At 48.9% G+C, this 21856-nt stretch overlaps 1 protein-coding gene across 1 annotated transcript; it reads left to right on the forward strand.

The window, feature by feature from the left end:
- Positions 1–902: 902 nt before the first annotated feature.
- SFTPD (surfactant protein D) lies at positions 903–11466 on the forward strand. The gene is made up of 7 exons (XM_004273030.3): positions 903–1101; positions 6597–6713; positions 6985–7101; positions 7415–7531; positions 7886–8002; positions 8592–8675; positions 10952–11466. Exons 1-7 carry the CDS (start codon positions 903–905, stop codon positions 11323–11325), a joined length of 1125 nt encoding a protein of 374 aa, XP_004273078.1. The 3' UTR covers positions 11326–11466.
- Positions 11467–21856: the final 10390 nt, after the last annotated feature.

Genomic DNA, 21856 nt, shown 5'->3' on the forward strand with positions numbered 1-21856 from the left:
AGGCTTTGTTCCCAGCCTCTGCAACTCCCATGAGCCCTTTCCATGCTCGTAACTTTACAGTTTCTCTCTGAGAGAGGAAAGAAGCCCAATGTTGGGCCCAGGTCCTGCACCCACCCTGACCTCACTTAATTCCTGAGTCCCTTTCCGATGGTAACCGGATGCACTCTTGGACATCTGCTCTTTCCTCCCAGAGACTAGCCTTCCCCTGACTGTGCCCGTCTCACACGTCCCCTTCCTCCATGAGGCCCCTGTTCCAAGTCCTCTCAGGAGGCCTGGACAGGACTCTAGGTGTCCCATGGACTTTCCTCATGGAGCCCGGGAATGGCAGATCACCTGGCAAACGTGCAGTCATTCACCCATCCAGTGCTCGGGACTCTGGCTTTTTCTCAGGCAGCCCTTGAGACCACCAGGACTAGTCCATCCAAGGCAGCAAGGGAGAGGAAACGAGTTTGCCTTGTCGGAATTAAGTCAACCAACTTACTGGTACAGAAAGGGAGAAGGAGGTCCAGAGATGGGAAGGGTCCCGCCCGAGAGCTCTCAGTGAGTCCTTCCTGATGTGACAGATGGCCTCAGTGAGGAATTCTACATCTTTGCCACAGTGCCCATGGCAGTGCCCAAGGGGAGGCACAAGAAGGGTTGACACAGAGCATCTAAGAATAGGTTCATGCTGCTGGTCACCCCCGTCAGAAGTCCAGCTGGTCAACTCATGTCCTCTCAGGCCAGACCTCATGCCCACCTTGTCCCTAAACTGCTTTCAGAGCCCCGCTGCTCTTGGCCCCAGAGCAGAGGAGAGGAGGTTGAGGAAGTGCTTCTCCTCACCTCCAGGAGCTAGGCCAAGCCCTAAAATCCACATCCTCGCACCAAAAGCATGTCCCCTCTCTTCCTGTTCCTCTGCCTAGGACATGCTTCTCCTCCCTCTCTCCACGCTGATTCTGCTCTCACAGCCCCCAAGGTCTCTGGGGGAAGAAATGAAGACCTATTCCCAGAAAACACTGGCCAACGCCTGCACCCTGGTCATGTGTAACCCTCCGAAGAAGGGCCTGCCTGGTCGTGATGGACGAGATGGGAGAGAAGGCCCCCAGGGCGAGAAGGGGGATCCAGGTAGAGCTGGGACCATGGGCTTGTCCTGGTGGGAAGGGGTGGGCATTGAAATTGTAACCAACCCAGAAACTCTGGATTTTCTGCTGTGTAAACCTTGGAGATGGTCTTCTTCATCCCGCATGGGTGGGTTTCCCCCAGATATCCAGCCCACTTAAAACACAGCCTTACTGGTTGGCAAAGACGGGCTGCCCCGAGCCCCCAGCTCCGTCAGCAGCTGCCCTGATTCCTCCCCTAGCATCTTGACTCCACCCACCCAAGAAGGAGCAAACAGTGAGTAAACGACTGGTATTTGGGGTCCTCTAGAACCGTACTCCAGAACTTAACTGTTGTTCATTCTGCTTAAATGGTGCCTCTGCAGGATGTTAAATATTTTTAATATGCAATTAAACTCTACTCCATGAGGGGTGGGAAAGGATGAGGCTCTGTGGCCCCATACTCAGGCCTGGTCAAAAGGATTTTCCCTAAATACATTATGGAGAGAGGAGAGAAGGAAAGGCAGCTGACATTTCTTTGTTCAGCCCCGTGCTTGGGTGTTCACTTGAGTGGTTTATTTAATCCCACCAAAAGTCTTACAAGGGATGTATTAATCTCATTTGATAGGTAGGAAAATTGTGACACAAAGGTGCTATATGAAACCCAACGTGGAAGATGAAAAGGACATGGGCTTCTGCATCAGACACATCTGTGCTCGACTGCTAGCTCCAGCTCCACAGCAGGGACCCCCAGAGACAAGCCACTCAGTGTCTCTGAGTCTCAGTTTGCTCATCTGTAGATGGGAATAATATCTACTATACAGCGACAAATAATTGAGCCAGGGCTTCATTTTCCTGTTGAGTCTTCAGGATAAAGTTGCATCTTCTTGCTGTACCAATCAGGTGAATTCTCCTGAGGTTTCCAAAGGTACTGATTATTAAGGGAATTGTCCGAGAAATACTGGCCCACAGGGGAGGATCTGGGTCTTACTGGCAAGAAGTGAGAATTCAATGAACCAGCAACAAGAACAAGGGGACCACCATGGCACTAGGCCAGGGCTATGCAGGGATCAACTGAGGTCTTTATCTTTCTGGAGTTTGCATTTTGGTTGGGGAGGAAGAAAATGAGCAGCATTTAAGCTGGAGAGAATAGGTAACATCCCCAGGCTTTGTAGGATAAGGGACAATTATCTGTCTGTCCTTAACAGACAGAAAGTAGTTCCCAACATAACTGGGCTGGGGCTTGGAGAAGGTTGCCTGGAAGTGAACTCAGGAGAAGGGTGGTATTCAAGGTGCCAGCTCTCTCTAGCTCCCAGTGGGGCCCTGAACTGAATCCCGGGGCAGGGTGTGGGGTAGGGAGCCTTTCCTACAGTGGCTCTCTGAGCAGCATGGATGTGGCTGAGCCCCCCCCTTCTTGTGCGTTCCAAGCCTGGCCTTGGGTCGGTGCTTGGAGAGAGAACACTGCACAGCTGGACCAAGGACCAGGCTCCTCTCTGGCTCCTCAGTCCCAGGCACTTTAGTTATTCAACTGTTATGGGTCTGAGGATTTCCTGGAGATCAGAGCATCCTCAGAATCCTGACCCAGTAAGTCTGGGTGGGGCCAGAGTCTGCACTGGTGACAAGATTCTGATGCACGTGGTCCCAAGAACCTGCTGTAAAGGACAAGATGGGCCTGAGAGGAGAGACCCTTGGGCAGAGGTAGAGGGTGGAGCTGGGTCACTTGGTGATGCTCCAGACATTTCATGCAGGGCCAATAAGACCCGGACCCTGCTTGGGGGGCTGAATTTCCAAGGACAATTCCCTCATTCCTCAGCACGTCCAAGACCCCCGCCCGAAAGGATTCGGTGAGAGAGTCCTCCCAGGGGCGCACATCTCCCTTGGAGTAAAACCTCACACCCCACAGCAGTCCCCAAGGCCACCCTCCACCCCTGCTGATCTCTCTGATCTCATTTCCTTCCACTTCTCCCACTGTCCCTGGGCTCTGACCACACTGGCTTGTCGCTGGTCCCTAAGCACGCTTGGCCCCCTGCCTCCTCAGGGCCTTGCTCTTTCCACACACATCCCCATGGCTCACTCCTCACCTCCTTCATGGCTTTAGTCACAGACAGAGCCCTTCTCTGGCCCTCCTATTGGAGAGAGAACACTGCACGGCCCCACCAATACTCTATGCTTTATTTTTGCTCTGTGGCACTTATTCTGATCTTATAAATTATCATATGTTGTACATTTTAATTTTGATTATCTATTTCTATGCAGTTGAGTTTAAGTTCCATGAGGAAGGGATTTGGTTTTTGCCTGTTTTTTTTCACTAATAAAATCCCAGCATTTAGGACAGTGCTTTGTACCTAGTAGAAGCTCAGTGAATACTTGTGGAATAAATGAATGTAAATTGCCAAGACAGGAGGAATTTTAATACAGTTACGACTGGCCAAATCGGTGGTGCATAAAACTTCACTTCGGGTGGCAGTAAGGTACAGGGCTAGGACTTCGGGGGATGCTAGGATGCAAAATGAGTGCTTTGGGAGGCATGGTTCTTGCTGCTGAAAAGGGTGCTCTCATGGCCTCCACAGTTTGTGCACAAGGATGGGCAACCTCTAATGCTCCCCTCTAAGGAGTGGCTTTTTTCCCATGTACCTGCTGCCACCCCGGCCAGTGGGGAGCCCAAGAGAGGCTTGGCCTGGGGCCAGGATGTCTCTGCCTGAGCACGGCACACTGTGGGATTGGGATGCGGGGCCCATCCTCTATGCTTCCATTTCACGCCTAGTGAGGATTGTAACTAAAAGCAGAACACGATGCCCAGCACAGAAGCTCTCAGCCACCCATCAAATGCACAGTCTCCCACCACCAGCACATGCTTGGCCCAGGCAGGCCCTGGCCTTTCTTACCCTGGGGCACAGTTTCCAAATCTGAAATGTCACCTCTCTTCTCCTTGAAATCCTGTTTCCTCCGACTATGTGTGTGTGCTGGGGTTGGAGGTGCTGGGATGGGATGAGGGACATCTCATAAACTGTCTTCCTCGCTCGTTACCCATGCCTCACAGTTTAAAATTCAGTGACAAATCCCTTGCAGACCAGGACCTGGTGCTAACATTTACATCCTGCTCAGTGCTAAGCAGAAAGTTATGTTCCATAGTTCGTTTCCCAGTGAACAAATAAATGAAACAATGAGGAAATGAACAAATAAGTGAATGAATAAGTTAGCAGCACCTGACAGGTGTCATTTCTTCTCTTGTTTTTTTGCACATGAATGCTTTATTCACAACAGCCAAAGGATGGAAACAACCCATGTGTCCATCAACGTTTATCCGTGGTGAATGGATAAACAGAACGTGTTGTGTTCATACTCTAGAACATTGCTCAGCCACACAAAGGAATGAAGTGCTGAGATGTGCTACAAACTGGATAAGCCTCAAGAACGTCACTCCGAGTTAAAAAAGCCAGACACAAAAGCTCATATATTGTATGTATTTACATAAAATGTCCAGAATAAGTAATAGAGACAGAAGCAGAATAGTGGTAGCCGGGCCTGGGAAGAAGCAGGGACAGAGTGATAACGGATATGAGGTTTTCTCTGGGGTTGATGAAATATTTTTGAACTAAATAGAGGTGGTAGTTGCACAACGTTGTGAATGTGCTAAACGCCACTGACTTGTAAAATTTAAAAAGGTTAATTTTAGGGAATTCCCTGGCGGTCCAGCGGTTGGGACTCAGCCCTCTCCCTGCCGGGCCCCAGGTTCGATCCCTGGTCAGGGAACTGAGATCCCACAAGCTGCATGTGTAGCCAAAAAAAAAAAGGTTAATTTTATATTATGTGAATTTCATCTCAATGAAAGAATAACCAAACTCACAATTTTACACAGAGTGTAAAATTCTTAAATCGAGGTAGATCTCATATAATTTCAGACTTGGGCAGTCTTTCTTGAGGTAACAAGTTTAAAATGTTTGGTCATTTTTCCAATAAAAAATAATATGTGTAAAAAAAATAATAATAATAAGTGGTCACTAAAGATAAAAGGAAGAAAATTAAAAATACCTTAATTGCACCACTTAGAAACAGCAACTGTTAACACTTTTGTATGTGCTGTTCTTGTGGTTTAGCCAATGTGTTTTATGTGTGAACACGCCCTACACATTCATGGACGTATTTAGGAAACAGAATCATATTAAATAGAGTGTTTATAGCATACTTTTATCACTTAATGATGCATAATAATTTGGTCTAATTTCTATAGTTTTAAGAGCATGTTACATAGCTTTTTCTCTTCTTTTTATTACAGTATAATTGATATATAATATGATATTACTTTCAGGTGAACAACATAATGATTTTATATTTGTATATATTGTGAAATGATGATAAGGCTTATGAAATCCACCCACACACAGAGCTACAATTTTTCGTGTGCGTGATGAGAACTTTTATGATCTACGCCTTTAACAACTTTCAAGCGTGCAACACAGTATTATTTACTATAGTAACCTTGCTGTACATTACATTCCTAGGACTCATTTATTTTATAACTGGAAGTTTGTACCTTTTGACTACTTTCACCCGTTCTGCTCACTCCCCAACCCCACCTCTAGCAACTACCAATCTGTCCTCTGTATCTATGAGCACGCTGTTTTGTTCATTTGTTTTTTAGATTCTACATGTAAGTAAGATCGTATGGTACCTTTCTCTGTCTGACATATCTCACTTAGCATGATGCCCTCAAGGTTCACCCAGGTTGTTGCAAATGGCAAGATTTCATTCCTGTTTACAGCTGAATAATGTTCCATTGTATATACGCCTTGCATTTTCTCCATCCATTCATCTATCCATGAATACCTAGGCTCTAGGCCACCTCCACTTGGCTACTATAAACAATGCTGCAATGAACTTGGAGGCACATAAATCTTTTTGCGTTAGTGTTTTCATTTTCTTTGGTTAAATACACAGAGGTTGAATTGCTGGATTGCATGGTAGTTCTATTTTTAATTTTTTAAGGAACTTACATACTGTTCTCCACAGTGGCTGTGCCAGTTTACATTCCCACCTACAGTGCACAAAGGTTCCCTTTTCTCCACACCCTCCAACACCTGTTATTTGCTGACTTTTTGATAATAGCCATTCTCACAGGTGTGAGGTGGTAGCTCATTGTGGTTTTGATTTATATTTCTCTGGTGATTAGCATCTGGTGTCACTTCTGATATAAACTTTGGTTCTGGGAAGGGGGAGGGCAAGGAGTCCATGATCAAGGGCAAAAGCTGACAGGCTTGCCTGCTATAAATACTGTGGCCTTGGGACAGGGGAAGGTGCGTTGTATGGAAAGTCAGGGCAGGTCTTGGTTTGATCTGCCTCCAGCTCTGGCAAGCCTGTTTCTTCACCTGTAAAATGAGGATGTGGATGCCCATTTCCTGGATCACCACTGGACCGGGTCTTGTGGAGGTGAAGTGTCTACACCTTATAGAAACCTGAAGGAATATCCTCTGGCTCCTCCGGGGCCTGGGGCCAGGTTTATGCCCATTTTTTCTGCTGCCACAGGTTTACCAGGACCTGTAGGAGAAGCAGGGATGCCTGGACCAGCTGGCCCAGTTGGGCCCAAAGGGGACAATGGCTTTGCTGGAGAACCCGGGCCAAAGGGAGACACCGGACCACCTGGTGAGCAGCTGGGTATGGAATGCAGATGTCTGCAGGTGGTGTGGTGTCGCTAGGACATGCCGGTAGGCATGCACAGATTCTACCCCAGGAAGGAGGCAGAAGGCTGTTTCCAAGGTGGCGCTGGGTTATTTCAGGGAAGACTGGAGCTGCTGTGGGGCAGCACCTCTAGGAGGATGCTGCCTCTCAGACTTCTATTACTGCCCTCATCTTTTAGGCACTCCCACTTCCAAGGAGATTCAGTGTCACTAACTGGGCTGGTCCTTTTCCCCAGGGCCTCCAGGACCTCCAGGTATGCCTGGTCCAGCTGGAAGAGACGGTCCCTCAGGGAGGCAGGGGAACATAGGACCTGCAGGTGCACCAGGCCCCAAAGGCGAGACTGGACCCAGTGGTAGGTGGCTGGTATGTGATGGGTGTGAGAAGGAGGCGTGGCAGTCTGTGATGGGGCCTAAGGCATGCGCACAGTGCCTGGAAAAGCCCGGACCATCTGCCGCGGGTAGGCCTTGCCAGGGTCTCTCTCCGCAGATTCCCACACTGACCGTATTTCCCCGATACCCTCCCCAGAGGAGGCCAGGCATTAAGGAGCACCGTCTCCCAGTTCATTCTCTCACCTGGAGCTGTGGGTGAAAAGCTCCACTTCCGAGGCAATGCTAAGTACTGAGCACACTCTCAGCCGTGTTTGTCCCAATTTGTTCCTTCCTCAGGAGGAGTGGGTGCCACGGGCTTGCAGGGCTCCCCAGGGGCAAGAGGCCCCGCAGGTCTTAAAGGAGAGAGAGGTGCTCCCGGTGAACGCGGAGCCCCTGGAAGTGCTGGGGCAGCAGGTGAGTGATGGAAGCTGGGCTGGGCTCCTGTTCCCCTGTGCCCACCATCACCACGCGCCAGGTCAGAGCTAGCACTCCAGGGCAACAGCCAGTGTTGGGCTCTGGGAACTGTCTGTCTCTAGGGAGAGGGTAGGGCGAGTAGCAGGGACCGTCTATGTACAGGGAAGGTTGGTTGTTGGGTGACAGGGACAGTCAGTACACAGAGAGGATGCAAGGCTGGGTTCAGGGCACAGAGGGACATATGTATATGGGGAGGGTGTATTGCTGGACGATAAGATAGTCCATGTACTGGGGGAGGTGAAAATGCTAGAAAATGTGTTCAGAACTCACCCAACTCTTCTTCTCTGATCCCAGGGCCTTCTGGAGCCATGGGTCCACAGGGACCTCCAGGTGCCAGGGGCCCCCCAGGACTGAAGGGGGACAGAGGTGCTCCTGGAGACAGAGGAGCGAAGGGAGAGAGTGGACTCCAAGGTAAGGAAGATCTGGGGGCCCCACAAGGACACGGGTGGGACGGAGGGTGGGAGGAGGCCCTCCCGGGCCCTCCTCTCAGGTGTCCCCCTTAGTTACAGGTGGGGGGCTGGAAGTCAAAGCGGACGCTGGTCTTAGCCTCTATGACTCGCTGGAGGGCAACCTGAGCAGTTTTTCTATCTGATCTTTGGGACGAGCACACCTCCCTTCCCAATTCATCAGATAGCTTTGAACTTCAAATAACCCAGTGGATGGGAAGTACTTGAGCTACATGTATTCCTCTACTCCCACCCCCAAAAGGAAGTGTTATCAGGTTCCTAGAATTTGGAATTACAGTGTCACCTGGTTCAGTGTCAGTGTGGTGCAGGGACCTGCTCAGGGAACAGTGTTCATAGCAGAAACATAGGAAATCCTGTGGGCAGCACAGGCCCACCTATGTCAGCAGATGTGGGCTTCCTAGGGCTCCGTCCCAGTTCTTTACCCCCACCCCCAATATGTGTCTGCAACTGGGTACCCTTCCCTTGAGGCCCGGGCTCTGAGCTGATCCCAGGCTGTGCTGGACCTTTCTTCACTCGACCTCTCTGCCCTGCAGACATCACTGCTCTCCAGCAGCGGATGGAGACCTTACAGGGACAGCTACAACGCCTCCAGAATGCTTTCTCTCATTATAAGAAAGGTGAGTTCCTGGACCTGAACCTGAACCAGACACCAATGGTGGGCCTCATCCTAGGTCTGGGTCTTGGCTTGGAGTTGGCTGGGCTTGGGTCTAAAATTGAACTTGGCTGGGACCATGTTTAGGACCGGACCTGGAACTGGGGCAGGCAGTGGGGCTAAGGATGGGCTGGGACACAGCAGTGCAGCCACGTACTCCAGGAGCTGCAAGGAGATGCAAGGGAAAAGGAGGAGAATGCAGTCCTTGTCACCAATGCAGGAGACCTTCACCCCTGCCTACTCTGGGCATGTCCCTATGATAGACAAGGGGACACCCAACCCACGATGCATCTCTTCCCTCTGTGGAGCCAGGTATGCAAGTACCCAGAGATGCATCTGCACAGCCCAGGCAGCAGAGAATCCAGACATAGTCCTGTGAGCAGGGGCTGGGATGCTGCTCATGGGGTTCAAGTCTGGTGGGGCCCAACCTTGCTGTGTGGCCACTGAGTATCTCACCCTAAAGATGCCCCTGGGTCTGGCAGGGGCAGGCTGCCTCCAGTCTCTGGCCAGTGCTGGACTCTCCCTGCATCTCCTTGGGTGTTTAAAGCAGAGATTCTTCCCTAAGCCTGGAATCCTAAGGAGGCAGAGGCCTCCTGGAGTGTGCACCTGACTGCCCGGTGCCTTTGGGACTCTCTGCCTCAGTCCCCAACTGCCCCTCCCCCTTCTCTGCTTTCCCTGACATCAGCTTTGAGTCCACATCATTCATCAAACCTCATGATCCAAAAAAAGAAGAGTTTTCTGAAGGAGTAGAGCATAAAGGGGTGGGATATAGGGTTGGTTCCTAAGGGCTCAAGTCAACTAAGTACCTAAGTAGTAAGGATGAGAGTTTCCAGCGTTTGACGTTCTCCTCCCTCTACAAACATATTTGCATACCCGTTCCCTTGCTCATAGGCACACTGATGTAAACAAAGGAGAACATGAGCATAGGCACCGGCCACATGTGTGGGTACTTAAACACCATCGCTCACTCCACACCATCTACATACATGTGCACACAGGCACACGTATGCACACACAAATATGCACACCCATCCAGATGGACCTTAATTCCACCTGTGTACCTCCAGATGGATATATGGGCATATTCACGCATGCACAGGCACACCCACCCAGATGCATGGGACATAAACCCAATTATGGCGCATGAACTTGCACTGACCTTGTCCAGGGCTGCTCTGGGTGCCATCCTGACCCCGTGGAGAATCTGGCCTCTGAGTCCTTGTTGAAACTACTCAGAGGAGAAGGGCAGTGGGTCAGGGTGTAGTCTGGGTTCCTACCCAGTCCAGTGAGCCCTCTTAGGAGCCCTGAAGATTTCCATGCATGAGCCTAGAAGTCACAGGGATGGGGATAGGATGGAGTAATAAGAGATACTTAACATGTCACACAGGCGATGCTTTTATGTAGTGTACACCTGCTTTAGAAATAAGGAATGGGAAACCCTGAAAAGGGAAGTGACTTTCCCTTGCCCACCTGGACCATCATTGTCAGGTTGGGGCTGAACACGTGGCCTTCTGACTCCCAAACAGGGGTCTCTCCAGCGCCGATCCCACTCCTGCCCCCCATTCCCACACACACCTCTCAGAAGCCTTCATCCCCTGCCCAGCGGTCCAGGGAGGCTGACTGGCTGGGGCTTCACCCGTAAGCATATCAAGAGGCCAACACTGGGCTGCCCCCAGTGCAGAGATTAGCATGTCGCTGCTCTCAGATGCCCCACCCTCTCCTCTCCTTTCCCCTCACCCCTTCACACAGCACAGACCCCCTTCTGACAACACCACATGCCCAGCCATCATGCAGGGGTGAGAGCGAGCCCCCTGCATGGTGTTTCCCACACTCTTAGGAACTGCCCTGGGCAGCACCGTGTCATTTCCCTGGCCAAAGTCATTCCAATCTACACAGTAATTGAAAAACCAATTCTGGCATATGACATGGGGAGGAACAGAAAGTGCACGTCTAAGCTTTAGTGTCACATCCAACAAGGTTTGATCCTCACTCTACATTTGACATCTGTGTGACTTTGGGCCTCTTACGTAAGCTCCCCGAGTTCCAGGGTCCTCACCTGTAACTGGAGACCACAGCACCACTCACAGGGCGCATCGTGGAGCCAGGGCTGCTCTGGAACCAGTGCCTCGCTTCCATCCTATCTGGTGCCCTGGTACCCTGGATGGGAGGCTGGGGGGCTCTGGTTGGAGCACAAAGGTCCAGGTGCTGCCACACCCCAACTTGACTCTCCTCTTCCCCTAGTGGACCTCTTTCCCAGTGGCCGGGGTGTCGGGGAGAAGATCTTCAAGACGGGAGGTTTTGAAAAAACTTTTCAGGATGCACAGCAGATATGCACACAGGCCGGGGGACAGATGGCCTCCCCACGCTCTGCAGCCGAGAACGAGGCCTTGAAACAGCTGGTCGCAGACCAGAACAAGTCTGCTTTCCTGAGCATGACCGACAAGAAGAAGGAAGGCACGTTCACCTACCCCACGGGGGAGCCCCTGGTGTATTCTAACTGGGCCCCCGGGGAGCCCAACAACAGAGACACAGAGAACTGTGTGGAGATCTATCCCGATGGCACGTGGAACGACAAGGCCTGCGGAGACCGGTGCCTCGTGATCTGCGAGTTCTGAGCCCCTGGGGAGGTGGGGCACTGCCCAGAGCTGTGTGCTGCCCATGTCCCAATAAAAAGGTGACCCTCAGGCCTTCCCTGGTGGTGCAGTGGTTAAGAATCCACCTGCCAGTGCAGGGGACACGGGTTCGAACCTTGGTCCGGGAAGATCCCATGTGCCGCGGAGCAACTAAGCCCGTGCGCCACAACTACTGAGCCTGCGCTCTAGTGCCCGCAAGCCACAACTACTGAAGCCCACACGCCTAGAGCCTGTGCTCCACCACAAGAGAAGCCACCGCAATGAGAAGCCCGTGCACCGCAACAAACACCCAACGCAGCCAAAAATAAATAAATAAATAAAATTTATAAAAAAGAAAAAAAAAAAAGGTGACCCTCTGCTGGCCAGGGCTTCTCCACAGAGCCATGGGTGAGCCCAGCAGGCAGGGCTGCTATGGAACGCCTCCCTCAGAATAAAGTTTGAAACTGGCTTCACACCAGGAAGACCTATCAGAGGAAAAGGGGGCCAGCCTGCTTTCCCAGGGCAAGGGCTAAAATGAGATCTCCAAGACCTTCCTGTTGCAAAATCCAGCGTCTCCTCCTCTGCCCTCCACCTCCTCCAGCCATCGGCCGCATTTGACCCAGCTGATCACTGCCTCCTCCTTCCCTTTTCCTCTTGTGCTTGCAATTTTCTTATCCTTCTGGCTGCTCTGCACCGGTCTCATCCCTCCTCCTCTCCTGGACTGCTCCACAGAGGAGCTCGGGAGCCTCAGCTCCAGTTCCCCTCTCTCCTTATTCTCGCTCCAGGCTTGGGCTCATTCTCTCCCACGGCTTCAAATCCTTTCTATTGATACCTCCCCCACGTAGAGCCCTGTTCAAGACCTCCCCCCGAACCCCAGACTCCTCCAGCCAATGCAATCTGGAGCCCCGGGGCTGGGAGGTCTCAGTGTCTGCCTCTTGCTTCAAGCCCTGAGCCTAGGAAACTGCACAGTTACAGAGGGATGACCTGGCAGGGAGGCACCTTCCTCTCTGGCCAGATTGAGTGGCCTTACACCCAGTAGGCTCCCCTCACCCTTGACCGCCCAGGATCTCTCTCTACCCATGACAGTGTGACTGTGGTTGGCTCAGGGGAGAACATACCATCTGCACCGTCCTAATCCCTTCTGAAATGTCAGACACAGAGGGTGCCCAGCCATGTTCAAATTCATCCCCAAACCTCTTCCTGCCTGGCAGTTCCGGGGATGTTCTCCACTCTGCCTCAGAGATAATCTACTCAAACCCTTCTCATTTTACAGACATGGAAACTAAGACACAGAGAGGGAGGGAACTTGCACAGGTAGTACCGGTGCTACAGCTCATGAAAAAGGCCATCTGACCCCAGAGTTTATACTTCTGGCCCGTAAATTTTTAGGCCAAAGGCCTCTGTATATTTAGTTTATTTTATTGACACACTGCTGCAAAGGAAGATTTAAATGACGTCTGTGCTTAAGAAATTGGAATGACGCCTGGATGAACCATAGGCTCATGGGAGGGGGCAACGAATACCCCTCCCCCAGACAGGAAACCTACCACTCTTTCCTTTGCTCCCAGGCACCAGGAGGACTGCCTTCTCTGGCCCTTTCTGAATGGGACCCCCGAGCCCTACCCGTCTTCCCAACACTCTTGCAGCCACACTTCATATATGGGACAGCACATCTGAGAACAAAAGCCACACATCTCAACAGCATGCAGCTCAGCCTCCCTGTTCATATCTTTCCCCGGTTACTTGAAAAAATCCCCAGTTCCTGGCAGCTTCTGAAACATAAACAGTTACACGATAATGAGCAAACAACTCTCCAGTACAAAGGCCTGGAGCTTAGAACAGACTTATTTGCTTTTATTGCAAATAAGAAAAACAACTGGATCTAGTTAAGCCAAAAAGAGGGTGTTCTTAAAGAACAGAGGATTCTGAATTGACTTACGAAGGACTGGGGGTGCACAGGCACCGCTGTGCCACCTCCCTGGCTTCTGCCTCTCTCTGCCCATCCTCACCTCTTTCCCTCCTTTACACACCAGCTTCCTCCACCCACGTCCAGGTCTCTCGTGTGTCCCAGAGATCAGAAACTCTTGCTTGATATCAATTCAAAACTATGTAGAAATGCATCTACTTGTCTCAGATGCCCACCTCTGATCCGATCAGCTCACCCTGGGGGTTGGGGAGGAGCCACACTGTACAGTATGGCCACTGGGATCCTTGCGAGGTCATGGTGGTCTGGACAATGCTCTATGGGTGATCACTACTCATCCCAATACGAAAGCCAAGCCTATTTCTTGACAAGAGGGAAGGAAAGAGTGGCAGAACTATGTGACTCCATAGGAAGAAAAAAAAATCTCCTGTGTTGTTGAAGGCCGGGAACGCTGAGACCCCAAAGCCTAGGAGGAAGCTTCAGATCAACCGGCACCACGGGCCGCGGGGGTCTGGTTGGCTTTCCAGCGCAGAGAATAAGTAAGGTGGGTCATTTGGGTTCTGCAGACACAGCCCGGTTAAAGCAGAGGATCGAGGCAAGTATTTCAGAAAATGCAGGTCCTTACCCATTCTTGAGCACAGAGGTCTCTCCTACACCATCATTCATGGGCAAAGGTCAACACAGAACTTAAACAATGTCAGCCCCACCCCAACCATAGTAGCCGTGTCCCTAGTTTGGTAGCCTAGGTGCCAAATGAAGCCAGAGCTGTGTGACCCTTATTCTCAAGAGATGTTATGACACTCGCAATGCCAGGTGACATCATGGGAGCAAGCTGGGAGCCTTCCATACCTGGAGAGGGTACAACCACATGAGGAAGTCCCTGTTTTATAGTATATTCTCAAGTTGCGTCCTGGTTCTCAACCCTCCTGTCACCAGATCAGCCCACATCCCATACTGAGCAGCCTATGGGAAGCCCGCTGATGTTTACTTTTCTAGGATTCTATCTTTGTTCTGAATTCCACTGACATAAAACACGGGTATTGGGATTTCCCTGGTGGCGCAGTGGTTAAGAATCCACCTGACGATGCAGGGGACACGGGTTCAATCCCTGGTCCGGGAAGATCCCACGTGCTGTGGAACAACTGAGCCCGCGAGCCACAACTACTGAGCCCATGCACCGCAACTACAGAAGTCCAGATGCCTAGAGCCCGTGCTCCGCAACAAGAGAAGCCACCGCAATGAGAAGCCCACGCACCGCAACAAAGAGTAGCCCCCGCTTGCCGCAACTAGAGAAAGCCCGCGTGCAGCAGCGAAGATCCAACGCAGCCAAAAAATATATAAATTAATTAATTTAAAAAATACTTAACTTTAAAAAACAAATAAATAAATAAATCACTGGCATTTGAGTTGCTTACATTCAGAGCATTCTTAATCACTATTACCTTCCAGATGTCCTTAATTCAAGTTGAATCGTGTACTGGATCTTTTTGGGTTACTCGTGTTTTATATAGTACAGCAAAGATACCAGGTACCTATCAGAAGAAATAAAATATTAATTTATATGCCAAAGACTTATCCAGGCACTGGATACACAGATGGAAACAGCTGGTCATGCCCTCACATATGCTACAGGCCTGCACTTCCTTAACATTAGAGATCAGCTGTAGAATTGTGCTTCAGCAACAGGCAGTGCAGGTGCTCAAGGGGTAGACTGGGAATGAGTGGATGGATTATAGAGCCTTTTAACCAGGAGAATAGAGGAGAGCCATCTTCTTGTGAAGGCACCAAGATACTCAGAGACCAAGACACTTATTATTGTTCAATCTAATTGCCTGTGACTATTAGGCCTCTGTATAGCTAATAACTGGTACCTTTTGGTAGATTTTATTGTTTTTCACTGTTTCAATAAGAGAGGCCTTATGGAGGCAGGCATTACCCTGTGACATGTATTCCTTCTGGATGGAAGCAGTTGAGGGCAAGTGCACATTTCTGAAATGCCCAATTTTCTGCTGCCCTGGTGAGCACAGAAGTGTTGGTGGTTATTAAGTTGGACGAGCCAGGATTCTGGACACCTGAGCAAATGGATGGAAAACAACTGCCCTTGGGGATCACCCAGATCCACTTGGATTTTGACTGGGGTTTGGGGGTTGTTACTGCAGCATGTGTAGCCCATCCCTACTGGATACATTTTGAATACTCACATATTTGATCTCCATTTACTTAAGTAGTATAGTCTCTCTCAGACTGCCTGGAGGCACAGAAGGACTCAAGAGGGCCCTGCCTGAGCAGAATGGTACTTTTCCTATTTATTTAGGAAGGAGACAGAATGGATCAAGTGAATAAGTAGAAGAGTTGAATGAATGAAATCCTTAATTCCTGCTTATAAGTCTATTCGTAGGCCTGAAGAAAGTGCCTTCAAGATGCTTCCAGGCTCTTTGATATGAGGAAATAGCACCATGACCTCACTGCCAGACTTTCTGCACATTTATTAACCCCCTGAATACTTCATTCACTTCAGGGGTAAGTGGCTGGGGCCAGGCCAGGGCCAAAAGTTCAGATGACAACTTCAGGCCAAGCAAACGCATCCTGTGACCAGAAAGATGGCCCAGGGCAGGAAAGGGAAGAAAACCAGTGGTGGGTTTTGTGCAAGCCTGGGATGCCTGGTCCCCAGCTACAGAGAGTCTGAGAGGGATGTGAATTCTCCAAAGATTCAACCCCCCCAAAAAAGAGTGATTGAGGCTGTGAGGACTTCATCAAATGATTCCAAAGCTCTGACGAAAGAATAAACATCCTAGAACAGTCATAAACATTAATTTAAAAACATAAGGAGAATGGACGTGGTCATTTTATTTTAAAGGGTTTTAGAAAGCTAACATAGTTACAACAGTGTATTACTGACACAGGACTAGATAAAACAATGTAAAAAACCACAGCCCAAAAACGGGTCCAAATTTACATATACATACATATATATCTTATATATGCCTGATAAAAATAGAAATAGAATACCCAAATTGTAGGAGAATAATGAATTGTTCAATTAGTAATACTGAATTAAAAAGTTAAGCATTTGGAAGAAAAATGAAGTCAGATTCTTTTAGTTATTTATCAAAATCAGGAGAAAATGTAAGTAATGGTTTATGTAGTCTTAGAAGGGAAAAGAGCTATCTAAGACTATCAGAGAAGAAAATCCAAATAAAATATTGATATATCTACACACAAAAATATAGAAAACGTCTCTGCCAAAAAGTAAAACACAACATAAAATCAGAAAAGTCTGATTTATTTGCAAAGTACATAACAGATAAATCAATAAGAAAATTAATATCTAAGTAGAAAAAAATGGGATAAGTAAGAATGAGACGAGGGAATTTATAAAAGGAGAAATACTGATGGCCAATAGTATGGAAACATGAAAAAATGCATAATCTCAGTAGTAATTAAATTAATTAAATTAAATTAATCAAGTTAATCAGTAATAAGTATCCAAAATCTATGAGCTATAGTTAAAGCTATAGTCAGAGGAAAATATACTTTACTTTTGTTATTAAAAATTAAAAAACCATAAAAAGGTGCACCGAAAATAATTGAATTGAGTGTTCATCTTTTTAAAACAAATTTTAAAAACAACAAAAAATAAAGGCCAAAACAAATAAATATAAAAGTGAAATTAATGAAATAGTTAAAAAATAAAAGAAATGATCAATTAACCCAGAAACCAGACGTTTTAAAAGGCAAATTAGAAAAATATCTCCTGATAAATCTATGTAAAAAAACCCAAAAAGACAAAACACCAACAGGCAGAGTAGTAGAGATAAAACAGGTGCTATAACCACAAACATGAGAAAGATTAAGAGAACTTTAAAACAATATATTCATCTCCTTTCAGGCACTGGTCATAATTAAACAGGGCAAGGATGAAGGGAATTTGGCATCTCTCCTCAGCCCTCCCTTAACCTTTACTTCGTGGCCTGGGGTCAGATTTGACACCTGTTGCCCTGGGGCTCCAGGGAGTTTACAGCTCCCTGGTCAGGGAGGAGGAAAGTGGCACTGCTTTTTCTCTTATCTGGAATTTAGCCCATAGCCTCAGTGCATTGATCTAGAATGACCATGTAACTGTGAGCATGGTCTTAAGCTGTCTGGGTCCAGGGTGCCAGAGACGTGTGGTCACCCAGTGGGCAAGGACATCTGGCCCTGCAGGGTAGGGACTTTTAGGCAAAGGCATTCCAAGGGAGTGTAGCAACCCGGGGAAAGAGGGAGGAGAGGAAAACGGGATCATCTGAAGTCGAAGACAAGGGGTTCACGGGACCCCGCCTCTCACCTGGCTCGCCATATGAGCTCTGAGTTTGCTGGCCCTGTCTTAGAGACACCAGCAGAGGACAGCAGGAGGCTGTAGCTGGCGGGGTACAAAGCCACTGAACCCAATAACCCGAGAACGGAGGCTGTGCCCACAGCCGTATTCCAAAATAAATTTGACTGCTTCTCTCATTGATCCAGCTTGGAGCTGAGTCAAGCTCCAGAGAAGGGAGTTGGGTCACACTCATTTGGGGGGAGGACTTAGATTCAGTCATTCATTTGTTCATTCTTTTCTTTATTCAACAGTTATTGAGTGTGCATGTGGTTCCCAGTCCTTTTCTAGGCCCTGGGACTGCAGAGGTGAGTGATCGAATTTCCTAATAATCACAAGAGCAGCAAGAATGAACGCCTGCCTGCAGTTCCTGCAGGCCATGCTAACCTCAGTGCCTTATTTGTTTGGTTCATTTATCCCTCATGAAAACCCTGTGGGGTGAGCACTGTTATTATTCCAATTTTACCAAGAAGGCAACTAAAGCACAGAGAGTGTATGTGACTTGCCCAGGGTCACACAGCTACAATGTGGTAGAGCCAGGGTTTGAATCCAGGTGGTCTGGCTCTTCATTGACTTTGCTACACTGACATAACTTAAACAAGTAAATGGTCAAGTTGATTTCAGGTGACTATAATTGCTAATAAGAAAATAAAATAGGGCATCATAATGGTGACTGGGGCTGGGTCAACCTTGATTCAGTGGTCAGATAGGGATTCTGGGGTGGGGGGTAGTGGAGACATACAATCCAAGACCTGGCAGGGGCGGGGGATCATATTAGCACCCAGACAGCCCTAGCGGGTCCCAGCACACAACTCACAGCCGCTTGCGGACCCTTGAGTCCATAACCGAGAACCCAGAGCCCCTGGAACCACTCAGAGCCAATGGTCCTCAGTGAAGGGTGTGCAGAGAGCAGCTTGGACACAGGCTGGGGGCAGGGCAGAGGCTGAGCCCCCTAACAACAGGATGCTGGGAACTTCAAGCTCTGGGTCTGTTGGTTTTCCTACAGACGCTCACACACGCTCAAAAATACAGGCGAATACCCCCAAGTCCATGTACACACAATTCCCCACCCAGAGTCTCACCTGCCCAGGGCCTCACCTTCTCTGACGCTCCCCAGGGCTGTTCCAGGCCCAGACCCACTCCCAGGGGTCACAAGAAGACCCTGGAAATGCACAGGGAAGGATTTCAGTTAGCAGCTGCTTTTTACTAGTGACGTCGATCAGCTGACAGGAGATTATTTCAGGTCTGACAATATAGAGTGAAGCACTATTTATATGTGATGATGGATGGTCCCTAGATTTGCTGTGATCATCATTTCATGATGTATGTAAGTCAAATCATCAGGCTGTACGCCTTAAACTTATACAGTGCTATATGTCAGTTATATCTCAACAAACATGGAAGAAAAAGTGTACAGAGGGAAGCAGGACGCCCTTCACCTCATGAAGGGTCTACAAGGAAAGGAGAAGCCTGGCTTCCTGGCTCTAGGCCCTCCTGTGAAAGTGAAGGGGAGGCAGAAAGCAGCTATGGTGACTATATTTCTTAGGGCAGTCGTTTCCCAAACTGACAAAAAACCCGGGTCACCTCGGGGCCTCGCGAACGTAACAGATTTCTGAGATTTTGATTCGCTGGGTGCAGAGTGGAGCTGAGAGCCTATGACTTTGGCTAGCATTCCAGGCAATTCTGTGGGTCGCTGCTCTGAGAGCTGCATGAGGTGGCATAAGCGCTGTGCTTGCCAGGACAGGGCAGGCTGGGTTTGGGGTCGGTGGCAGCTGGCCCAGCCCAAGGCGTTTGTTAGGCTAATAAATGCTTACTTGCATTTCACTGCTTTTGAGCATGACACTTGTATTTGCTTGGACAAATCACGGGTCCATAGTTAGAGATACTGTTCTCCTCCCCGCACAGGTTGCCACCATGACTAAGGGCACCCAGTCCAGGTGGAACCCCACCCTGAGATCCTCCTCGTTTCCCAGCACCCCACCAGCAACTTAGGGTTAGGAGGACAACATCAATTTTCAAAGTCCACTTTCCGGCATCTCCAGCCCACACTCCATGATAATGTTCAACCCCTTCCTGGTTAATGAGAAAAAAAAAGAAAGAAAAAAAAATCCCTGATTCCTGGCAGGTTCTAAAGCATAGTTCAGTTACACAATAATGAGCAAACAACCTTGACAGCAATGAGCAAACTGTGAACCCTGGTTCCCGCCCACCTCTGACAGCCAGAGAAGGGAGGCAGGCTGGTCCTGGGCAGGAAGGGGATTTGAGGAGTGTGAGTGCTAGGCCTTCAGCTGGTACCCCAAGCCCCTGTCCTCTGGCTTGGGCATGGCTAAAAAGTGAGAATAGTAGAGCTGGAAGACTCCAGAGAAAGTCGGTCCTGCGGGAACAAGGCCTTGCCGTACCAGGATCCAGAATCCAGGCCAGAGCCTGGGCCTTGTATGTTGCAAGTTTTGGTAGTTATTTTCATTCTAGTACAGGAAGCAAATTGCAATCACATTGGCTGTATCTATATACCTTCGTGGGAGACTGTTGACTTATAGACATAATTTAAACTCAAAGTCCCCATCTCAAGAGCAGGGTGTGTTTGCCATTCTAACTCACTCAGACTGACTTTCTATAGAACTGAGAAATTGGTGATAAGTGTTCAGGGCACAATGAGTTTGGAAAAAATTGGCAGGTAACAAAAACGGAAGACAGTTCTCGGATCCTGCAGCTTTGCGCCTGAAAGGGCCCTGCAGGTCTGCATCTGTGTGGGATCATTGATTCATCCAGCTTTAAAAGGGAGAAGCCATTACTGACCAATTTACAGATAGGGAAACTGAGGCCCAGGGAGCCAGCATGCCATGGCGAAGACTCCTATTTCACGAGAACAAACAACGGGGCTCAAGAAGTTGCTCAGAGTCCTGAAGTCCCAAGGGGAATGTGCTGCCCGAGGCCCCTGAGGTCTGTCCTTGGAGCACCTGGCTTCAATAGGTCCCCTGTGCAAGAGATGTCAATCATCACATGTCCCCTAGTAAAGGAAAACAGCCTGCCCTCAGCCCTTGAGAGAGTGAAAGAGATGGTCTGGACAGTATTCTTGAATCCATAATTTCCCTCTTGTTTTAGGTCTTGGGAAGCCTGGATGAACTGTAGTTTCTATCCTTGGACTCTCATGAGAATCCATTTTTAGGTTAACTCCACCTTCTCTTGAGCTGATTTGCCCACTGCTTGCTGATAAGAATTGGGAAGTAAATACAGGGAGGTTGTTGCCTCAATCCTAGACTGAGGGAAGAATGCCGGCCAGGGGATACATTTAGAGAGAGGAGATCTGAAAAGACGATCAGGTGCTAGGTCAGGGGGAGAACCAGCTCCACATGTCCAAGAGCCTGGGGAGAAAGCTTCATGTCCACTGGGGATGACTTAAGGGTAGGGGAGCAGGGTCAGGTCTTGGGTGGCATAGAAAGCTCTCAGAGTAGGAATGTGAGGCTCTAGTGATTGAGGGATGAAGGGGGAAGGGAGCACCATGGAAGGAACTAGAAGGAGAAGACTGAAAGGGAAATGGAAGAATTTGAGCTCATCCACAGATTTTTATTGCATTTCCCTGACTGAGGGGGCACTCATTACATGCTGGGAAACAATTCCTGTGAAGCACATGACTGCGTCTTGTACACTGACCTTTATACACAGTATAAACAAAGGAGACAATCATCTCAGGGTAGACATGGTCCCCGTCCCCCCTTACATAAAATAGAAAGAATGATATAATGGTTACCTGTCCATTTTCTCATTTTTGTCTTGGCAATGAGAAAATGCAGGTGCAACTTTCATGCTTGATTATGATAATTCTCTTGTTCGGGTTGTCTTACATGTATCTTCTTTCCTTCTAAAAACTTTCTGGTCTTTCCTTTTTCTATTTGCCATAACCTACGTTACCTAGGTTTCATATGTGCCTCTAAATTTTAGGCAGTTTCCCATTCCTTTGGCAAGCAGTCTGGATTTGAAGTGCAAATAGTGAATCGTTCTGCTGTACATCACGAAAGTACCCTTCTCACTGCCCCCAAGTGCAGTGCCTGAAGAAGAGTTTCACGAGGTTGAAAATTCAGTGATGTGACAGTCTAAGTGGGCCAGAGGCTGAGGACACAGGTACTGTCCTCCTCCCCCTGCCAGCCCCAATGTCTTCAGCACACCCCACCCCTACCCCGACAGCCTCACAGAAGAAGCACACCTCAGAGAGAACTCTACCCTATAATATTCAATGTGCAGTATCCCACCCACTCGTCCATTTG

Source organism: Orcinus orca, chromosome 14 (genome assembly GCF_937001465.1).
Source record: "Orcinus orca chromosome 14, mOrcOrc1.1, whole genome shotgun sequence".
NCBI classification, from domain to species: domain Eukaryota; kingdom Metazoa; phylum Chordata; class Mammalia; order Artiodactyla; family Delphinidae; genus Orcinus; species Orcinus orca.

Bases quoted from the DNA above. Each gene is read 5' to 3' on its own strand.
- SFTPD (XM_004273030.3), top strand. From the start codon at position 903: ATGCTTCTCCTCCCTCTCTCCACGCTGATTCTGCTCTCACAGCCCCCA. The intron at 6,714-6,984 runs GTGAGCAGCTGG...CCTTTTCCCCAG, and splicing joins GGGAGACACCGGACCACCTG to GGCCTCCAGGACCTCCAGGT. The intron at 7,102-7,414 runs GTAGGTGGCTGG...TTCCTTCCTCAG, and splicing joins AGGCGAGACTGGACCCAGTG to GAGGAGTGGGTGCCACGGGC.